At 43.7% G+C, this 23,099-nt stretch overlaps 1 protein-coding gene across 14 annotated transcripts in view; it reads right to left on the bottom strand.

Moving 5' to 3' along the window:
• The window catches only part of ULK4 (unc-51 like kinase 4), a 598,567-nt gene that overhangs the window by 500,667 nt on the left and 74,801 nt on the right, over window positions 1-23,099 (bottom strand). For all 14 annotated transcript variants that reach the window (XM_089306514.1, XM_070050985.2, XM_089306513.1 and 11 more), the window contains exon 18: window positions 8,669-8,776. In XM_089306514.1, the coding sequence (XP_089162640.1) occupies window positions 8,669-8,776 (108 nt within the window). The remainder of the gene's footprint in view (window positions 1-8,668; window positions 8,777-23,099) is intronic.

Raw genomic sequence — 23,099 nt, 5'->3', positions numbered from 1 at the left:
AAAAAAAGGAGAAAACCCAAATCAATAAAATTATAGATGAAAAAGGAAATATAACAACAGACACCGCAGAAATAAAAAAGAATTTTCAGAAATTACTAGAAAGAGCTGTATGCCAACAACTGAGAAACCCAGAAGAAATGGATGGATTCCTGGAAATATACAACCTACCTAAATTAAACCATGAAGACATGGAAAACCTAAACAGACCCATAACCAAGATGGCAACTGAATCAGTAATAAAGGCCTCCCCACAAAGATAAACTCAGGACCAGATTGTTCCACTGCTAAATTCTACCAGACATTTAAAGAAGAACTAACTCCAATTCTTCTCAAGTTATTCCAAACAACTGAAACGGAGGGAATCCTCTCTCATTCTTTCTATGAAGCCAGCATCACCTTAATCCCTAAACCTGAAAAAGAAGCAACAGAGAAAGATAATTACAGACCAATTTCCCTGATGAACATATACAAAAATCCTCAACAAAATTCTAGCCAATAGAATCCAACAACACATCAGAAAGATCATCCACTCAGACCAAGTGCGATTTATCCCTGGTATGGAGGGATGATTCAACATTCACATTAACAAACTGAAAACAAAAACCATATGATTATCTCAATAGATGCAGAGAAAGCATTTGATAAAATACAATACCCTTTCATGATGAAAACTCTAAGCAAATTGAGTATAGAAGGAACATTCCTCAACACCATCAAGGCAATTTATGGCAAACGCAGGGCCAGCGTCCTAGTGAATGTGGAAAACTTGGACACATTCCCATTGAGATCTGGTAGCAGGCAAGGATGCGCACTCTTACCACTGTTATTCAATATAATCCCGGAAGTTTTGGCCAGGACCACTGGGCAGGAAAAATAAATCAAAGGGATACAAATTGGGAATGATGAAGCCAAACTACCCCTAATTGAAAATGACATGGTTCTGTGTATAGCAGATCCAAAAAACTCCACTAAGAGACTACTGGCACTGATCAAAGAGTTTGGTAAAGTAGCAGGGTATAAAATCAATACACAAAGGTCAACAGCCTTTGTGTACACAATGCTATGGGTGAGACTGAGCTTCTAGGATCAGTCCCATTCACAACAGCTACAAAAAAATATCAAATACCTTAGAATGAGTGTGACTGAGGATGTCAAAGATCTTTGCAATGAGAACTGCAGAAAATTAAAGAAATAAAAGATAAAACAAAAATGGAAAAATCTGCCATGTTTGTGGATTGGAAGACTATCATCAATATGTCCATTCTTCTGAAAGCAATTTACAGATTCGATGTGATACCAATCAGAATACCAGGGACATTCTTCTCAGACAGAGAGAAGGTGATGCTGGGGTTCGTATGGAAACGCGGGAGGCCTAGAGTAACTGAACACATTTTTTGCAACAGAGACAGAGACATACTATAAGGCAATTGTGGACGAAGCAGCCTGGTACTGGTACAGGGATGAGTGGATGGACTGGTTGAACAGAACAGAAATGCCAGCAGTCAATCCAAGCATCTACAACCAACTTTTATTTGATCAATGAGCTAAAGCCAATCTCTGGACAAGGATGGTCTCATTGACAGTGCTGGGAGAACTGGATTTCCACATTCAGAGGTTTGAGGCAGGATCCCTGCCTTATCCCTTGTCCAAAAGTCACTCAAAATGGATCAAAGATCTAACTCTACGACCTAATACCACCAAACTGTTGGAGAGCATTGGGGAAACCCTGTAAGACACTGGCACAGCCAAACAGTTCTTGGAGGGGACCCCAGAGGCACAGGCGGTCAAGGCCAGGATTGACAAGCGGGATTGCATCAAAATTGAGAAGTTTCTGTACTGCAAGGAAGGCACTCAGGAAACTGAAGAGGCAACCAACAGAATGGGAAAAATTATTTGTGAACTATACAACTGATAAAGGATTAATAACCAGAATATTTAAAGAGATCAAGAAACTCCCAAACAACAAGAGAAACAACCCAGTTAAGAAAGGTAAAGGATTTAAACAGACATTTTTGGAAAGAGGAAATCCAAATGACCAACACATGAAAAAATGTTCAAGAACACTAGCCCTCAGGGAAATGAAATCAGAACCACAGTGAGTTTTCACCTCACCCTATTTAGAATGCCTTTCATACAGAAATCAACAAACAACAAATGTTGGCAAGGATGTGAGGAAAAAGGTACCCTAATCCACTCTTGGTGGGAATGTCAACTGGTAAAGCCATTATAGAAGACAGTATGGAGATAGCTTAAAGATCTGAATACAGACCTACCATATGCCCCAGCCATGCCAATCCTGGGAATTTACCCAAGGGAAATGAAATCAGCAAAGTAAAGAGTTATTTGCAACCCCATGTTTACTGCAGCTCAATTCACCAACACTAAGATACGGAGTCAACTCAGATGTCCATCAACTCAAGACTGGATAAAGAAATTATGGGACATGTACACTATGGAATACTACACAGCAGAAAAAAAGCAAATTTGGTCATTTGCAACAAAATGGAGGAATCTGGAAAACATCATACTTAGTGAAATAGGCCAGTCTCAAAAAGACAAATCCCATATGTTTGTCCTGATCTGTGAGAATAGAGCACCTAAAACAAAATCTGTGTAAGTGACATTGACACTTGGAGAAGGGATGACTTGAGCTGCCCTTGTCTTCACTGTCAAGGAAAAGTTTTGTTTTCTTTTTCCATCTTCTTTTTTTTTATACTATTTATTGAACTCTTTGCTTAACTTAGAGTTAATTGTATGTGTATAAACCAACTGAGGATGGATCTCAATAAGAAGTAAGAGTGTGATTAAGAGGAAGTTTGTAACTGTAAAGCTGTATAGTTCTGCATACATGCCAATAGACTTCCTTGTAAGGGTTCAGTTTAAAAACTTGTCACGGTGCACATTAGCAGGAAGCTGGAATCGGACGCAAAGCTGAGACTTGGACTAGGCAGTCTGATACAGGATTGGGGGTGTCTCAAGTGGCATCCTAACCACTGTCTCAAATGCCCACCAGGACTTTTTTTTTAATTCTCTGTTCCCCAAGAAGCAGAACAGTTATCTGTTTTTCATGATGATGTGACCATTGCTCAGAAGAACCTGTGGTACATAGCACGTGTCCCCATGAACAGACTGTGCCAAGGTCAGTAGAATCCAGGGAAGTGAGCAGGGAGAGAGACTAGCAGGGATGTGAACATGAAGCGCCCCTTGGCTGAGTCAGGTGTCACATCTTGATCCTCAGAGCAAGGGGTGGGCTCACTGTATGAGGCAGCAGGTGATGGCTCAAGTCCTTGGATCCCTGCCACCTACATGGGAGGCCTGAATGGAGTTCTAGACTCCTGCCTTCATCTTGGCTCTTCCCAGATGTCACAGGCATTTGGATAGTGAACCAGTGGATATAAGCTTGCTCTCTATATATGGCAGATCAATAAACTTTAAATAATACAGTGATGAGAACTATAATAAAACACAGCAGGGTGGAGGGTTGGAGGAAGACTCTACCAGGGTGGCCTCATCTCACGGTGCTCATGGCCAACAAACAGCTCTTCAAGGCATCCATCTGAACAGAGAGAGAACCCAAACCCCCGGGAGCAACACTGAGGAGGAGCGAGGTTGCCGAGGTGGGAATACGGCGAGGTGGGCTGGAAGAACTGCGGAGATGTTAGGCAACTGGGAGGAGCAGGCTGGAGGGTAGTGTAGGATCGAGTAACACACTAGGCCAAGAAGGCAGCTGGAGGGGCTTTGGCCATGACAATGAGGAAGCTCAGACCCAGTAGAGGCCTCCTAGAGGGCCGCTGTCAATCTCCCAGCTGTTTTCATAGGCTCACTCTGGCTGGTCTCCAGAAGACAGATTTTAATGGACACAATCTTGAACCAAGGAGACCATCTGAGCATTCTTACAACAGATTGGCACAGAGATTATGGGATAGGGGTGGGGGAAGACACCATGAGAAGACCGAGACTCCAGGAGATAGGTTTCCTTGACAAAATCAAAGAACAACTCAACCTGAGAATGAGCCGTCTCCCAGCATCCCCTGCAGGACCACAGCCTGGCCTTCTGTCCCTAAACCTGTTGCCTGCAGGTGTCAGGAGGGCGTCACTGGCAGAACTCCCATTTGTGGGTTACAGACAGTGTGTCCTATCACTTCACATAAAACCTGTCCTGAGACCGCATGGCTGACTGTAACCCAAACAGAACAAATGCACAACAGCCCTCATCTCGTGAAAACTGACTTGTGTAGAGCCAGGAGCACCACTTCCTTTCCTGGTTTCCTAGGATGTAGTCACATATGATAGCCACAAAAATCACGCCTTTATTAGAAATAATCTAGCTTGTATCCAATTAAAGTGACTACCAATGAGAATGACTGCACATCTACTTTCATAAAACAGGAACATGATTCTATTTATATAAAATTCCAGAAAATCCAAAGTAGTCTAGTAGACAAAGAAAGTACCTTAGTGGTTGTAAAAAGAGGCAGGAAGGAGGCATTAACAAAGGGTTCTGAAAGGGGCTGGCACTGTGGCACAGCGGGTTAAAGCCCTGGCCTGAAGCGCCGGCATCCCATATGGGCACCAGTTCCAGTCCTGGTTGCTCCTCTTCCATCCAGCTCTCTGCTATGGCCTGGGAATGCAGTAGAAGATGGCCCAAGTCCTTGGGCTCCTGCACCCACGTGGGAGACCCGGAGGAAGCTCCTGTCTCCTGGCTTCGGATCAGGGCAGCTCTGGCCATTGCAGCCATCTGGGGAGTGAACCAGCAGATGGAAGACCTCTCTCTCTCTGTTTCTACCTCTCTCTGTGACTCTTTCAAATAAATAAATTTTTTAGGGAAAAAAAAGGGTGCTGAGGAAACTTTGGGAGGTGATAGCTAAGTTCATCATCTTTTTTTTTTTTTTTTTTTTGACAGGCAGAGTTAGACAGTGAGACAGACAGAGAGAAAAGTCTTCTTTCCGCTGGTTTACCCCCAAAATGGCCACCCCAGCCGGCGCCCTGCACTGATCTGAAGCCAGGAGCCAGGTGCTTCTTCCTGGTCTCCCATGCAGGTGCAGGGCCCAAGTACTTGGGCCATCTTCCACTGCCTTCCCGGGCCACAGCAGAGAGCTAGACTGGAAGAAGAGCAACCGGGACAGAATCCGGCACCCCAACCGGGACTAGAACCCAGGGTGCTGGCGCCGCAGGTAGAGGATTAGCCTAGTGAGCCACGGTGCCAGGCCATAATCTTTTTTTAAAAATTTATTTTATTTACTATAGAGGCAGCATGAGAGAGAGATAAAGAGCAAGAAGCAGAGAAGAGATACCGTCCATTTGCTAGTTCACTCCTCAAATGACTGTGACAGTTGGGCCTGTACCAGGCTGAAGCCAGGAGCCAGAAACTCCATCCAAGTCTCCCATGTGGGTGACAGGGGCTCAAATAATTGAGTCACCTTCCATTGCTTTCCCAGGGGCATTAGCAGGAAGCTGGATGGGAGGCAGAGGAGCCAGGACTCAAACCGATGGTGCAGTTTGGAATGAAGGAGAACTTGCAGGGAGCTGTATGGAAAGCAAGCAGCTGGCACTCAAACCAAAGCTACAATACGGCATTCGGTGTCACAGGCTTCCCAAGTATATACACGAACAGCAAATTTATCAAACTGGATTCTTTAAACATGTGTATATGAGTATATCATCACATACCAATTATACCTCAATTAAGCTAGGGGGAGGGCTAAGTCAAAGAATAGGATCAAAAAACTTTTTTTTTTATTATTTTTTTTTTGACAGGCAGAGTTAGAGAGAGACAGAGAGAAAGGTCTTCCTTCCATTGGTTCACCCCCCAAACGGCTACTATGGCCGGTGCGCTGTGCAGATCGAAGCCAGGAGCCAGGTGCTTCTCCTGGTCTCCCATGGTATGCAGGGCCCAAGCACTTGGGCCATCCTTCACTGCACTCCCTGGCCACAGCAGAGAGCTGGCCTGGAAGAGGAGCAACCGGGACAGAATCTGGCGCCCTGACCAGGACTAGAATCCAGGGTGCCGGTGCCGCAGGCGGAGGATTAGCCTGGTGAGCTGCGGTGCCGGCCTCAAAAAACTTTTAAAGAATGAATGTAGATGCCCATTCTGAGAAGAAGGCAGGCTGGTGTCTGACTATTCTAATAAGAGCATCTGGTTTTATGATAATTTCCCTAATATGAATCAAAAATCTGATAAAAAATAAAAGTAATTAGGTAAAAAAAAAATAGACCATGGGAAGCAGGATAAACTGAGTAGTAATGTTTGATTTTACTTCAAGTCTGAAAACGTTGGTAAACTTGAGCTGTGACGTCAAGGTCTTCGGCACTCAAGGCAATGGTAAAGCAGAAATCACCTCTCTATTCCCACCCTTAAGGAACTGTAAGGAAAAGTGCCTTTCCCAGAATTGGCACCCAATGGGTTATCACACAAGGGAATGCTCCACTACAACAAAGCATCAAGACAGAGGGAGCTCCAAGGACCTACTAAGAAATACATCTCGGGGCCTGTGTTGTGACACCGTGGGTTAAAGCCCCAGCCCTGCAGCACCGGCAGCCCATATGGGTGCCAATTCGAGTTCCTGCTGCTCCTCTTCTGATCCAGCCCTCTGCTATGGCCTGAGAAAGCAGTAGAAGACGGCCCAGGTCCCTGGGCCCCTACACCCATCTGGGAGACCCAGAAGAAGCTCCTGGCTTTGGATCAGCTTGTTGCAATCATTTGGGGAATGAACCAGCAGAATGGAAGATCTCTCGATCTCTCTCTCTCTCTCTCTCTGGCTCTAACTCTCTGACTTTCAAATTAATAAAAAAAAAAAAAAAAACTTTTAAAAAAGAAAAAGAAATACATCTCCAAGCTGCTGACGTCGCCTGACCTAGTCATGGATATTTTGGGCACTCATGGAGTGAACCAATAGATCTCTCTCTGCCTTTCAAATAGAATAAAAATAATTTAGAAATTAAAAAATAGGAACCCCCTCCAGTGATTTATCTATATATGCTATTCTTAATGGGATCTAAGTACTAAGATTTAAAAAATGAGTTTTTACCCAACACAAAATAATAATATACATTTAAATTTGTCCATTTAATCAAAGAGAACTCTGTAAATGAAGAACATTATTATTGAAGAATTAGGCAGATAGGGTATAGAAGTCAGAAAAAAGGATTTTCCCACCCTCATATTCCTTTCTTCCTCATTTTCTACATGGGTGAATGTGTTGTCTCTTTCAAGACACAGATGACCAGGGCCAGCACTGTGGCATAGCATGTAAAGCCGCCATCTGCAATGCCAGCATCCTATATGGGAGCCAGTTTGAGTCCCGGCCGTTCCACTTCCGATCCAGCTCCCTGCTAATGGCCTGGGAAAAGCAGCAGCAGATGACCTAACAGCTTGGGACCCTACACCCATTTTTGGCTAATTGGACAAACTGTTCCAAAAAAGAATTTTTACAAAAAAGGAATAGCCATGACACTCATAAAAAGGAAGAAAAATGGAGATTTGCTATATCAGCTATCAATACTAATGATGGGGGCGCTGGCGCTGTGGCACAGCACGTTAATGCCCTGGCCTGAAGCGCCGACATCCTATATGGGTGCCAGTTTAAGACCCGGCTGCTCCACTTCCAATCCAGCTCTCTGCTATGGCCTGGGAGAACAGTGGAAGATGGCCCAAGTGCTTGGGCCCCTGCACCAACGTGAGAGACCCAGAAGAAGCTCCTGGCTTCAGATTGGCGCAGCTCCAGTGGTTGTGGCCATCTGGGGAGTGAACCAGCGCATGGAAGACCTCTCTCTCTATCTCTCTGCCTCTCCTCTGTGTAACTCTTTCAAATAAGTAAAAAAAATCTAAAAAAAAATGCTAATGATGGAACTAAATATCTTAAAATACTGATGTTTTTGTAATAACTATGATAGTGACCGTGAAGTGAGGATGCTCCAGAAAGCTGATTTAATACAAACACGAAAGATATTCTGGTTACTTAACATTTTGAGTAAGTTACAGGGCCAAAATTTGAGAATTCAAGAACAGAACTTCCTTTTAAACTTGCATCTTATGAGTATCTATATGAAACCACCACAGCATCACAAATGCCCAACCCCAAATCTACCAATATTCTAAAAACATTCAATATTCTAATATTGATATTCAATATTTATTATTCAATATAATATTTATATTGCCCTTGGATTTGGGCCAAGCTGAAGCCAGGAGCCATGAGTTTCTTACAGGTCTGCCCTGTGGTTGCAGGTACCCAAGTATTCTAAAAGTATTCATTATTTTTTAAAAATTATGGCAATATTAAGACTTCCCTTGTTCAACAGCACTTCCATATTATAGCTTTAGAAATAAGTAGTCAAATCCTGTCACCACAAATTCCCATAGTCACATTCAAAGCTTCATTTGTACAAAGTCACATTCTATTTAAACTGCACAGGGAGAACCGATGGTCTTCTCTTGCCTGAAGGAGTCAAAGATGGCAGCAACCTAAGGAGTGCCCTGCGGACGTGCAGCCTCTCAGCTGTGAAACATGGCCTGAGAACGCTCTCCCCCAGAGGAGAAATTCCTCCTACGTTCCTTAGGCATGCTCTGAGGGCCAGTGTCGGAGAACTTTCATAGGACATTAATGGTTGTCAGCCAGGATATGTCAGAACATGTCAGCCAGCACCAGAGGTAATCAGACAGTCTCACCTGGGTGGCTACGAGATAGATCAGCTCTCCAAGGGTTGGCAAGAGGCACTGTTTTAATTTGCTGTTCCTGAAGTTCTCCCGAATTAATTCAGTTAAGAGAGCAATTGCCTAAAATAGAGGGGGAACAGAAAAGTTAGTTTAAAAAAATGATGTGGAAAGCAAGACACGGCAAATTCACTTTCCATCTTTATGTACTGCTTTCCAAGTGATTTGCAAAATGTCGGCTTTATTCTCTAAGAAAAATACAGTAATGCATCCAAATGAGGTTAAAACCATATAGCGAGTGAAGTCACCCCTTGGTATTTGCAGGGAGTTGGTTCCAGGATGCCCTTACCCCTGTTCCGTGGATACTAAAATCCAAGGACACACAATTTCAGCATTATATAGCATTGCATAGTATTTGCACAGAAGCTGCACACATCCTCCTGAACGCTTTAAATAATTTCTAGATTACTATGCAGGGATGGCTCAACATAGGCAAATCAGCAAGTATGATCCATCACATTAACAATCCGAAGAATAAAAACCGTATGATTATCTCAATAGATGCAGAGAAAGCATTTGCTAAAATACAACATCCTTGCATGATAAAAACATTAAGCAAGGAAAATTTGGAAGCATTTTCACCAAGATCCAGAACCATTCGAGGCTTTCCACTCTCCCCATTACTATCCAATATAGTAAGAGATCCCAAACAAGCAACAAAGCCTGAGGCATTGCAATACCAGAGTTAGAGACATAGTACAGGGCAGTTATAATCAAAACGGCCTGGTAATGGCACAGAAATAGACATGTAGACCGATGGAACAGAATAGAAACCCCAGAAACTGACCCATGTAGCTACAACAACAGTGCTGGTAAAATTGGGTCTACACATACAGAGGTTCGAAACCAGATTCTTCTCTTATACCTTATATAAATATTTACTTAAAATAGATGAAAGATCTAAATCTATGCTCTGATACCATCAAATTACTATAGGAAAACATTAAGCAAACTCTGCAAGACACTGGCATAGGCAAAGACTTCCTGGAAAAGACCTCAGAAGCACAGGCAATGATGACCAAAACTAGATGAATGGAAGCATACAAAGCTAAGAAACTTCTGTCCTGCAGAGTAAACACTCAACAAAGTAAAGGGGCAACCAACAGAATGGGAGAAAATGTATGCGAACTATGGAAGTCATAAGGATTTTTAAAAATATATCCATGTTGTTTTTTTTTACTTTATTTATTTCAAAGAGTTACAGAGAGAGGTAGAGAAAGAGACAAAGAGGTCTTCCACCCACTGTTTCACTCTCCAAACGGCCTCAACAGGAGCTGAGGCAATCCAAAGCCAGGAACTTCATCCATGTCTCCCATATGGGTGCAGGGGTCCAAAGACTAGGGTCACCCTCTGCTGCTTTCCAAGGTACACTAACAGGGAGTTGGATCAGAAGTGGAGTAGCCAGGACTGAAACCAGTGCCCATATGGGATGTTGGCTCTGCAGGCTTTAACCCACTGTGCCACAGTGCCGGCCCTCTGATAAAGTATTAATATCCAAGATCTTTAAAGAAATCAACAAACTCAACGGCAAAACAAAAGACACGAACAGACGTTTTTCAAAGGGTGAAATTCAAATAGCCAACAGATACATGAAAAGATGCTCAGGATCACTAGCCATCAAGGAAATGCAAACAAAATCACAATTAGGTTTCACTTCAACCCCAGTTAGAAAGGCTGTCATCCAAAAATCAAAATACAATAAATACTGACAGGGATGTGGGGGAATATGTACCCTAATCCACTGTTAGTAGCAATGTCAACTAGTACAACCATTGTCAAAGACATTATGGAGAAATCTCAGAAAGCTGAAATAGATATACCACGTGACCCAGCCATCCAACCTCTGGGAATTTACCCAAATGGAAAGAAAGCAGTATATGAAAGAGTTATGTGTACCTCCATGTTTATAGCAGCTCAATTCACAATAGGTAAGAAATCAATCCAAATCTCCATAAACTAATGACAGAATTAAGAAAATGTGGTATATATACACTGTGAAATACTGCTCTGCCAAAAAAAAAAAAAAAAAATGAGGTCGGCGCCGTGGCTCACTTGACTAATCCTCCGCCTGCGGCACCAGCACCCTGGGTTCTAGTCCCGGTTGGGGCGCAAGATTCTATCCCAGTTGTCCCTCTTCCAGTCCAGCTCTCTTCTGTGGCCCGGGAAGGCAGTGGATGGCCCAAGTGCTTGGGCCCTGCACCCGCATGGGAGACCAGGAGGAAGCACCTGGCTCCTGGCTTCGGATCGGCACAGCACGCGGCCATTTGGGGGGTGAACCAACGGAAAGGAAGACCTTTCTCTCTATCTAAATTTGCCTGTCAAAAAAAAAAAAGAGAGAGAATGAAACCTGACTTTTTCACCAGAATTGATGCGACTGGAAATCATCATGCTTGGGGAAATAAACCACCCTCAACAAGAGAAATACCAGGTTTTCTCTAAAATGAAGCAGTTAATATAGATATTACAAATGTATAGGAATGAAATAGACATCTTGTTTTCAACCCTTGTTTATACTCTGAAACTGCAGTCTTCCTACTTTTTACTTGTTGAATATCATGATTAGTGATGAATTAAGCCTATGATTATAGAGTAGATCAAAATTACGTCCTTGCAAAAATTAAACAAAGGGCAAAAAGGGAAGGAAGGAGGGGACTGAGGGAGGGAGGGGGGGGGAGGGAGTAAGCATGGTTACCATCTTAGAGCTTTACCTATGAAATACATAAAAGCTATTTGCTTTATATTATAAAATGTTAAAAATTTACCGTTTGGCATGCCCACATCCTAGATGGAGTGCCTGGTTTCAAGTTCTGAGTTGACCTCTGCTAATATACACGCTTGGTGGCAGTAAGTGATAGCTCAGGTACTTGGGTCCTTACCACCCACACAGGAGACCCAGATGTAATTCTAAGCTCCTGGCTTTGGCCTGGTCTTGAACTGGCTATTGTGGGCATTTGGGTGGTGAACCAGTGGATGAGTTTTCATTCATATTCTCTCCCACCCTTTCCTTCCCATCTCTCTCTGCCTTTCAAATAAAATTTTAAAACTTTTTCTATTAAAAAAAAAAAAACTAACAAAAGAGCTACAGAGTAAATGTGCAGACATCAAAAAAACCATAAGGGACTATGATGAACAACTCTATACCCACAAATGTTGCAACTAAGACAAAATGTACCAATTTCTCAGAAATACAAATGGTCACAACTCACCCAATTAGAAATAACTATTTGCAAATGACATGCTTGTCTACATGGAAAGTTCCATGAAACCTACAGAAAAAAGCTCCTAGAACCAGCAAGTGAGTTCAAATAGGTCACAGCATATAATATTAAAAAAAAAAAACTCATGTCTACATAATAAACAATGAACATAAGGAAAAATAAGTATTTCAGTGTAATTTTCACAAAAATATATAGGACTTGTAGGCTGAAACTGTACAACACTAAAGAAATCAAGAAGATCTGAATGAAGAGATATACTATGTTCATAGATAGAAGACTCAACAGTGCAAAGATGCCAATTCAGCCCAAATTGATGACCACGTTTAATGCAATTCCTATCAAAATACTAATCTTATTGGGAACTCCCATCAAGGTAATTCTAAAATTTATATGGAAAGCCAAAAGGATTAGAATATCAAAAACAATTCTAAAAAGGAATAAAGTAATTGGAGTTATTCTCCCTGATTTCAGGATTTATCATGTATTCACAGTGATCTTACCAGTGTGTGGCACTGGTAAGACACACAAATCACTGGAACACAATACAGCATTCAGAAAAGGCTCCATTCAGGAACAGCCAGTGACTGTTCACAAATAAGCACCAACATCCCAACAGAGAAAAATCAGTCATTCCAATGTATGGTGCTGAAGCAATTGGATATCCAGAGGAAAACCAAAAACCTGAACCTGAGTCTGATACTTCACATACACACACACACACACACACACACACAAATTTTAAATTATCACAAATATTAACATAGAACTTTAACTCCTAGAGAAAAAAAAAAATCTAAGACAAAGTCTTCAAAACCCAAGGCTAAGTAAAACAGACACCAAAAAGCACAGACACACCGTTATCAAAAAATACAGCAAGCAAATAAGCACACGTGCACACACACATACACAGTGTTCAACATCATTAATGATTACAGAAAGACAAAAGCAAAGTAAGAAAAAAAACACACAACTATCAGAACAGCAGAAATACAACTAAAACAACACGAAAAGCCGCTGAAGGTGGTGAAAAACAGGATCATGTGCAAATTGGTAACAGAAGTAAAAAACGGTACTGCTGCTTGGGAAAACAGGTAGGTAGCTTCTTGTAAAAGTAAACATTTAAAAAAAAACACACACTTGCTCTAAGATCCAACAACTATGTCTTGAGCATTTAACCCTGGCAAAGGATGACGTGCATCCATACCAAAACTTACAAATCCATGTTTATAGCGATTTTATTTGTAACTGGAAATAATCCCAGGTATCTTTCAACGGGAAAATGTGACATAAAAACTGTGGTACAATATTCCATGGAAATGACCGCAGCAATAAGAAGGGATCAATAAACGAAATGTTCAACAGCCTAGTGCCTCTCCTGAGAATTTTGGCTCAATTTTAAAAAAGCAAATCCCGAAAGGTTCCAAACCATAGGACCCTACATGTATGACATTCTCAAAATGACAGAAGCATAGAAATACAGAACAAATTTTAGTGGTCGGGAGAGAGGCACACGCAGTAGGGGCAAGTGAACCTCTTCATGAAAGGGGCAGCAGCAGTATGAGGGGTCCTTGGCCATGACACAACAGCTCCTTCCCTTGACTGTTTCCGCATCAATATCCTGGCTGTGCTACTGTCCAATAGTTCTCCAAGATGTTCCCACTGGGTACAGGGGTTGAAGCACACCCTGTATCTTTCCTGTATTACTTTTTACAACTGCATGTGAAGCTCTAATTCTCTCAAAATAGTAAAAGGTTGTTTCAAAAAAAAAAAAAAAAAAAAAGTCAATCTCATACTAAATTCAAAACCTAGATCTGGCTTTCCGCTCCACCAAGTCAGTGGCAGGATTCACGGCATTTCTCCATTTTCTAATCTGCTGGTATTTCGTGTCAGTGAGCATCACGGGAAATTTAAAATGTTTCAATGCTACAGACCCTTCAAGTGATCAAACTGCCGGGACTGCCTCCAGCACAACGCAAACAGCACTGGAGCTCAGCTGCTCGTAAACAGACACACATCAGGTGACTGATTCCGGTAATGCTTACAACAGGCTCATGTCTCTCTTGCAAAAGTTCACTTTGCATGGCATTCGATAGCACTCAACAGATAATGGTTCCCTAAAACGTTAATCCTTACAGATTTTTTCATCTGTCATCTTATAAATCGAGAAATATTAATGGAAAAACTCTAATAATGAACAATTACAGCACCTAAGTCACATATAACGAGGAGTAATGTTTTTTCTGACCTAGCTACCTAGTGTTGAAAATGCCAACACTAAACGGAATGAAAAAAAAAAAGACTAACTCGGGGCTGGCGCCGTGACGCACTAGGTTAATCCTCCACCTGTGGCGCCGACATCCCATATGGGTGCCGGTTCTAGTCCCAGTTGCTCCTTTTCCAGGCCAGCTCTCTGCTATGGCCTGGGAAAGCAGTGGAGGATGGCCCAAGTGCTTGGGCCCCTGCACCCACTTGGGACACCAGGAAGAATCACCTGGCTCCTGGCTTTGGACTGGCGTAGCTCCAGCCGTTGCGGCCATTTTGGGGAGTGAACCAATGGAAGGAAGACCTTTCTCTGCTCTCACTGTCTATAGCTCTACCTGTCAAATAAATAAAATCTTTTTTTAAAAAAAGATTAACTTTTCAAACTCACAAATCCAAGTAATACATGGATATTGTTATTCTGCATGCTTTCCTAAAGTTTCTAAAAAGTCTCCAGGCCTTCTATCATTGAAACTCAAAGAGATAATGCAGGATGTTGAGATTCTGTGCTATTATTATGTGTATTTTTGGATAAGCCCTACGAAAAGAAAAATGAGGGTTCTGTTTTTGGTGCTTTGGATTATTTTGCATTTCCCCAAAAGTAAGTTGAGTGGTGTTAGAAAGAGGGTCTGGATGACTAGAGACCAAAAAAACGACAAATTTCTTTCTCAGTTGACATCTGCTAACATCTAATTAAAGCAAAGTCCAGGAAGCTAATGAAGTTTTTGTACCTGGTGTTTCCAAACTTTTTAAATGACTATAAATGACTACCTGACAAATATCCTTGTGTGTTTTATTTACCTCTCCTGACAGTTCATTATTTTAAGTAAAAGGATCCACCAGTTATGTATTGTTTACATTTAGACCTCAATGAGGACCTGACAAGATAATAACCCGTGCTGCTTCTCCCAGAGTGTTCAGTTCTAGGAGCAGGATGCCAATTATGGATGCAAATTGGAATGCAGCTACCCAATTAACATGCAAAGAATTAGAGATAATGTTAAAACTTTAATGTCCAGATGTCACCCAACACAGTTTCTTACAGACAACCTTGCAAGGACATTTTCAGAGTTACGAAACACAAAATGGTGTTTTCAAACAGTCCTGCCTTCTTCCTGCATGGGAGTCACCAAGCCTCACTTTTGTCCGGGGTTACCACCCCTCCCCTTTTTTTTAACCAATGCTCACAAAAATTAGGATTTGAAGTTTGAAGTATACTCATGTGATTTTACTTAACAGGACTTAATCAGATACACAGAACCCAACAGAATCTGAGTTGAACAAATAAAACAGAAAATGGAAGAGGAAGAGAGGCTGTTATGATATAGGGTATTACATGTTCTCATTTCACGTGTACAAGCTGCGTTCGGGACACGGAAGTGGCATTCTAAGAAAGAAAAAGCCTGGGTGAGGTGCTATCAAGTGGAAATTGCTCTTCATTTGAGACTTTGCAATGTCTCTAATTTCAGGGTTTGGGGAAGTATACTGAACAGTTGGTCTAATTGCTGTTACATCTCCCACTGGTGTTATTGAAGTACAGTTTCAAGATGTCCCTTTATTCCATTAACATGGATATTCAAAAATGGCATTTTGAGGGCCAAGAGCAAGTAAACTATCTGAACACGTATCTCGAGTTTTATCAGCTGCAGAGTTTCTACGCTTCCATGCTGACATCAGAGAACCGGCTGGACTGTTCCAATCTGCCTCCCGGAGCCCTTTACCTGCCTCGTTTCCTCCTGCTCAGATAAAATGCTGTAGAATGAGTAATTTATAAAGAAGAGATTGATTTCTTATATTTCTGGAGGCCAGAAAGTTCAAGACTGAGGGCCCTGCAACTAGCAAGAGGCTTTGGATCACATCGTCCCATGATGCAAGGCATACGGGAGAGAAGAGACCAAATGCACCCTTTTTTCACAAACCTGCTGTGGAAGTAACAGTAATTCTCTCTCATTAGGCCCCACTTCCCAACACCATTTTATTAAGTTCCCAACTCATGCTTTTGGAAGGGAGCACATTCCCATCACCACGACATACAGTACCAAGAGTGACCTGAAATGCAAACACTGCAGACTTTGGGTGATGATGACAAACCAATGCACATTCATTGACCTTAGCATACGTCCCACTCTGGTATAACATATGGATCTTGGGGGAGGTTGTGCAGATATGGGGGAAGGAGGAATACAGAGTATCTCTATACCTTTCTCTCAACTTTGCTATCAACCTAAAACTGCTCTTAACAAGCTCTTTAATTTAAATTAAAAAAAAAAAACCTGATTTTGCCATTTTGCAGATTAAACTAATTTAAGACTGTGATAAATGTGTAGTTCAATACCAGATCACTCATTAAAATCCCTTTCTCTATCTGGTGGATCCCAGGTGAGAAATTCTGAGAATTCTTCCCACTGAAATAAAAAAAAAATGAATAAAAATATTTTTATAAAATTCAAGACTGAATTGGCAAGAAACTAAGGGTAACTCAAAGATCAAAATAAAGCAAACAGAGAGCAAAGAGGAAATTAGAGATACAGGTAGGCACTTGGGATACTTAACCCATGGGGACAGGTGCTGAATCCTGGTGGTGACCTTGAAATAACCTTTCAAAATGGAACAAGGTAAAAACCCCATGGACTGCCCAAAGTGTGATGTGAGCAGGAGACCATTCACATTAAATTGAGACTCCAAGGATGTATGAATAAGAAATGAACCAACCCGCAGCAAGGATTTTGTGTTCCTAGTAGGAAATAAAGTAGTGGGGAACAAAAACCTCACCTTGAAAATCCAAACAGGCCTCAGAAGTGCCTCACCCGGGCGTCTGCTAGGCTGAGCAATGGAAACGTGGCCTCGGGTTAAGGAGGCCAGAACAGTGCAGTTTCCAGAGCATTATCAAGCATCGGCTCTCAAATGGTGGTGTACATCAGAGTCAATGGACAATCTGTAAAAACACGCATTGCCAGCCCCACCCTCAGAGTTTCTCATTCAACAGATCTGCAGTGAGGCCTGGGTATCTGCATTTCTAACAACTTGCCAGGTGACACTGATGTTGCTGGTCCAGGACGACACTCTGAGAATAAGTATTGTGGCACTCCACACGGCCTGCATGTTAAAATCACACATGTACCACGCAATACCACCTCCATTTACTCCAGAATTCTGATCTAACCGGTCTGGAACACAGCCTGGACATCATCATGTTTTTATTTATTTTTTTTAACTCCCTAGAGAACTCTACTGTGACACCAAGATTGAGGGCCACTGCTCTAGGCGACAGAATCTGAAAACTCAGGGAACTGGCAATGCTGGGATGGTTTGAGGAAGCACAACTGGCCCATCTGGGTGGTCCTAGAAGACAGGCTTTGGCTAGGTGGGACATCAGCATCTGAACAGCTCTGGTGTCACTCTAGGCCAGAGTTGGCATCCCCAAATACTAACAATGGAACTGGCTGCTCTGATCACAGCGGCAGGAGTGGGATTCAGGACCCTGAAAGCCAGCAGCAGCATCCAAACCGAGCGACAAAGTGGGGGCAGCTGCCCCAGTGAGCCGCAGGGCAAGGCAGTGGTCAGCAAAGTCTGACCCACAATAATGTGAGACAACAGGAAGGTGACCATCACATCAGCCTACAACCTAACGCAAGCCCCCGTACCAGGAATTCATTCTTACCCAGGTCCCAGATCCAAGTTGGTTCACAGACCTAGGGTTTCTCAACTAAGCTGGGGTTCCTTGCTAAGAGACCCCTCTGAAATAGCGACTGTTGCACAACACATGACGTCAGCATTTGTCATGCAACTGAGCATGGGGGCAAGACGAAGACCCAGACCCTTGGGGGTTAATAGGTATGGGCTATGAACTTGAGGCAATCTTTGGAAACCCACAGTGCTGCATAGTTCAGGAATCAGGTTAGGAGCTTGTCAAGGTGCTACATGAACTCCTAGCCAAAGTCCATCTCACATCTGTCCAGTGGATTCCTGGGCCCATCCTTGGTTCTTTCTCTTAGTGCCAGAACATATCATGGGAGAAAACATACTTCTTTACTTGTACAATTCCCATACTGAACCCTGACCAGTGGACTGAAGACTAGTTATCACCGGAAAGGCCAAAGGAGAAGCCACTGAACTCCTACACCTGCCCTGCTTACATACTCAGTAACAGTGAACCAAGAGCAAACCCATACGCATGGAGGAACCTCAGAGGTCAGCGCCACTAAGGACTTGAGAGGGGCAACCCCATTTAACTTACCTGCTAATTCAGTGATGCTGCAGTTTCAAATATGGCATCTTAATTGAACTAAGTCAACACAGTACCCAATACCTGGTTTGCTTTCTTTTCCATACCAACCAGTAGGTCAAGTCAGAAGCAGTTTCTACTCGCTGAATTGTCTGTGTCAAGTCTCCTGCTGTGACTCAACACAGTCCAGAAGAACCCGAGCCTCTTGCTAACCTAGAGGGCACCATGCTGTTCCACTGCACCTATAACATTATGCTCACTGAATCTGGCATACAGAACTCTGAACTGTATTCCAGAGGGTGGGAGATGAACCCTGAGAAAGTTCACAGTCTACCACACTGGTGATGGTTCTAGGAGTCCAGCCGTCTGGGCATATGAGGATCACCTTTCCAAAGTCATAGATACTGCGCCCTGCTCTGGCAACTAAGGCACAGGAAGACCAATGATCAGCCAGCCTCTTTGGATCTTGGAGGCTCCAACCTATTTACTCATAACTGATTATGTCCATCGGTTTTATTTTTTTTTTTATTTGACAGAGTTACAGAGAGAGAGAGAGAGAGAGGTCTTCCTTCCATTGGTTCACTCCCCAAATGGCCACCACGGTCAGCGCTGCACCAATCTGAAGCCAGGAGCCAGGTGCTTCCTCCTGGTCTCCCATGCGGGTGCAGGGGCCCAAGTACTTGGGCCATCCTGCACTGCCCTCCCGGGCCACAGCAGAGAGCTGGACTGGAAGAGGGGCAGCTGGGACTAGAACCGCGCCCATATGGGATGCTGACACCACAGGTGGAGGATTAACCAAGTGAGCCATGACGCCAGCCCCCCTGTCCATTGGTTGAGAGGGACCTAAGATAGGGTTCTGCAGCAGGTCCAAGTTCAAGAGCAAGCTGATCTACCAGCTGGGTCTGAACCCCCACACATCTAATGCTACTGGCACTGTCTACAGCCAATAGATAGTGCATAAAGCCTGTGGCAAGCTCCAGTGTCAGAACCACAGCACAGACCCCTACCGTTCGGGAACAAGGCTTTGCCCTCCCCTTTACCAACCATCATTCTCCATCTGAAAACCAACTCACCCAGCTGAGCCTGGGTAACTGACCCTGGAGTACTGCAAGTCCTGTCCTGCCCAACATGTTTGGGTGTTACCATAAAACTGGTCATGCAAAGCAGCATTTCGTTCTAAAATTGAAACAGGATCTAAAGGACCAAGCCAGGCATTGATTCACTTACTCTAATGTGCAGGTGACTAAGACCCACAGGCTCAACTCTGCTTAGCAGCCTCCCCCTCTTCTTCATCCCACACCCGTTACTGCATAGAAAGTTCTTCATTTCTTCTCTCTCAGGAGGAGAGAGCATGGATGGGACTCTCATACGGATCTGCTGCAGCCCCACTCAGAGGCAACCCAGAAAGACAAGGGTAAAATGAAGTCCTCAGGTGTAGGGTGCACCTCATCAGGGTGCACATCTACATTTACCGTAGACACACTAATGGACTAAGGAATGGATCTACACCAACTCAGAGTGAGTCACTAGAAAGTTAGCCACCAAATCTTGAAGTTGGAAAGAACAGTATTATACTTTAATGGGGTAAGGAGGGCAGGTAATGAAGAGGAACAGAAGCGTGGATGGAGCTCTTGGAATGGGAACGGAATGTAAAGCCATTCGTAATCCACCCACACAAAGGGCCTCTGGGGCATGCCCAGTCAGCTGGAAGACTGGAAGCATCCTAAGGACGCCACTCACCATCTTCCACCAGCTTCCCTGTGCTTGCTCAAGGATCCCACTTACAAGTAAAGCAGCACAGAGCCAACAGCACCATGGGCTCCTGCTCACAAAGGCCACCTTGGTTACTGCCACTAGCGAGCACCCAACCCACCAAGAACAGAGGCCAACCCTGAGTCCCAATATGGCTCCACTCCCTGGGGCACCCAGTGGCCTGTTGGCTACTCTGGAGCCCTCCCACTCTGGAGAGGACAGCATTTTGTCCTCTGATGGGTAACTGCCTAGTCATGTATGGTTTAGCCATCCCTGCTCCCTGCTCTGGTGCCAACTCCTTCATCCATGCATTTTTCCCTTCTATCAGCCTCCCAAACGGTCTTCGAGAGTGCCAAGAGTCATCCCTTCTCCTTGGGCTGAGAGTGAAGAACAGGGCTGGCACTGTGGTACAGTGTGTTAAAGCTCCGCCTGGGGCGCCAGCATCCCATATGGGCACTGGGTCATGTCCCTGCTGCTCCCCTTCCACTCCAGCTCCCTGCTGATGGCCTAGGAAAGCAATAAAAGATGACCCAAAGTGCTCGGGCCCCTGAACCCATGTGGGAGACCCAGAAGAAGCTCCTGGCTTCAGATAGCCCAGCTCTGGCTGTTGCAGCCATCTGGGGAGTGAACCAGTGGATCAAAGACCTCTCTGTCTCTTCCTGTCTACAACCCTGCCTCTCAGATAAATAAATGCTTTAAAAAAAAAAAAAGAGTGAAGAACAATTCCACAACTACTAGCCCTACAGAACTATAGTCTGAGTTAATTCCATCTTGGTAAATAACCTCTCATTGAATTATCTCCATTTGAGCATATCATCTGCTGGGGACTGTGCTGATATAGACCCTCTGAAAAGGGTCACCTTCCCATTTTCCCCTTATGTGCTTGTGAAACCGACTAATACTGAAACTAGCAGCCTCCCCTGGAATACGCAGGTTCATCCTTTGCTTCTTGAAAGCAATGGGGGCAACACCGGTACTGCACACCCGCACGGACCAGTGAATAGGCTGTCCGGTCCCAGCTTGACTAACAGCCTTTGAAGCTTTCCCAGACTAACAGTTTTGTCACTTGGAACTAGTTTTCCTCCAATTTTTTAAAAAAGATCCGTATCATCTCAGTATCAAAGAACCCAGCCTCTCAACTCCCACTTGTGATATGGGAGCAATGATAGTCCCCGGTGCTTTCTGTGTCGCAGTGACTCAGGGAGGGATGCAGACAAAGACCCTGGCAGGCCCTAGAGCCCTCGTGGGCCTGGAATCTATCCACAGTGACAACACTGCTGTTCAAATAGACCTTTTTTTTCCCCTCAATCCATGATAGGGTACCATGGCCAGGAACCTTAGCGGCGGTACCAGATTCAACACAGACCCCCTTGTTTGTACCCTTCACTGGCTGCCTGCTGGAAACCACAAACAAAACCCGATGAGGAGAGAGGGAGAAACACTGTGGGCAGAGGAAACCAGGCTAGAGGCAGAGTTTCCAGGTGCTGCCTCACCGTCATGGCTGGTCCCCTCTTCCGCATCTAATGAAAACACCCACTAGGATGTAGATGATACATGTTTCTTGAGGGGTTGAATTGCATTTTTATTTTGGAACAAAACACCTTACAGACTCACTACAGCAATGTTTCCTTAAGAAGCCATGGTACCAGTGCCCTATTATCAAAACTGGGTCTTTTTCGATGCTCCAATAATTTAAAAGTTATGGCACAAAGAACATCATTTCAATATTGTAATTTTTGAGCTTGCTATATGTAACTAGTATTATTTACTTGCTATATATTCTTACAAGCTGTATCTTTCAACACTCCACAAATGGTATAAATCCAAAGGAGGCTCTTTCTAAATTGCATTTTTCTGCTTCAGGGATCAGCTCTGATTAGTTGTGTTTTGTTCAATTCCTTCCGTCCCAAATTCACTTTTCATGTTTCTTTCATCTAATAGAAAAATGAAATGTGATGCTTTGCTGGGTTCCCAAGGATTACTAAATTACCTTGCTTTCAAATGCATAAGCCTCATAACGGCTGCTCTGAACATACAGTGCAGGTACATTCCTAGCCCAGGTAAAATGAGCACCAGAATTAGAGCAGAAAACACACAGGCTAGAAATTGTTCTACAAGATGTCAGATAAGGAACTAAATCAATTCCACCATTATACAAAATCAGGAAGCATGGTTTTTAAGAATTCTTTGATGCGAGATATTGAATTTGCCTGCAGAAATGATTCAAATACAGCAATTCCCCCAAAGGAAATGCACTTCAGCACCATGGCTTAATAGAAGAGAAAAAAAAAAAACAGCATGTTTCACATCATTCTACATAAAAAGTGAGAATTATTCATCTCCTGATTTATCATCTGCAGCAAATTGGCCGCTCATGCTTTCAGAAAGTCACAGAAAAAAGAAGTTTGTGTAACAGGTAAATCACAAGGGTGTGAGTTCACCAAAACAACATATGGGGGATGAATACGGACCTCACTCTGAGCTCAGCGCAACCAACAGAGCACAAAGGATCCCGTGCAGAGCCTGAAGTCGTAGACAGCATCTCACGGTCCCCAGCAACCGAGAACCCCAGGAGGCCACGTCTGTGACAGCAGAAAGGCCAAGAACAGGACCCGACTTCACCTCCGAATCCGACGGGATACTCTTTCCTAGGAAGCATCCAGCCTCCGCAACTGCCACCAACACCCAGACGCTACGTACTCACACGATCTAGAAGCACAATGCAGAATTACCTGCTGAACACGGCCAGCGGGGCAGCCGACCACACGGCTTCTCGGCCCCCTTCCTCAGTCCTGACCATCTCCTCCCCTCAGCTCAGCCACTGACCCCCCAAGACACATACCCCAGACCCCGGCACCTCTGACACTGCTTCTCAAACACTGTCTTATCTCCAGTGACATGTTTTAAAGCTTCCTCATTCAACGCCCATCAG

This window comes from Oryctolagus cuniculus, chromosome 10, assembly GCF_051225735.1.
Source record: "Oryctolagus cuniculus isolate XC-2025 breed Fujian yellow rabbit chromosome 10, ASM5122573v1, whole genome shotgun sequence".
Taxonomy (NCBI): domain Eukaryota; kingdom Metazoa; phylum Chordata; class Mammalia; order Lagomorpha; family Leporidae; genus Oryctolagus; species Oryctolagus cuniculus.
Note: the sequence above shows the minus strand (reverse complement) of the source record. Positions and strands in the feature narration are given on the sequence as shown.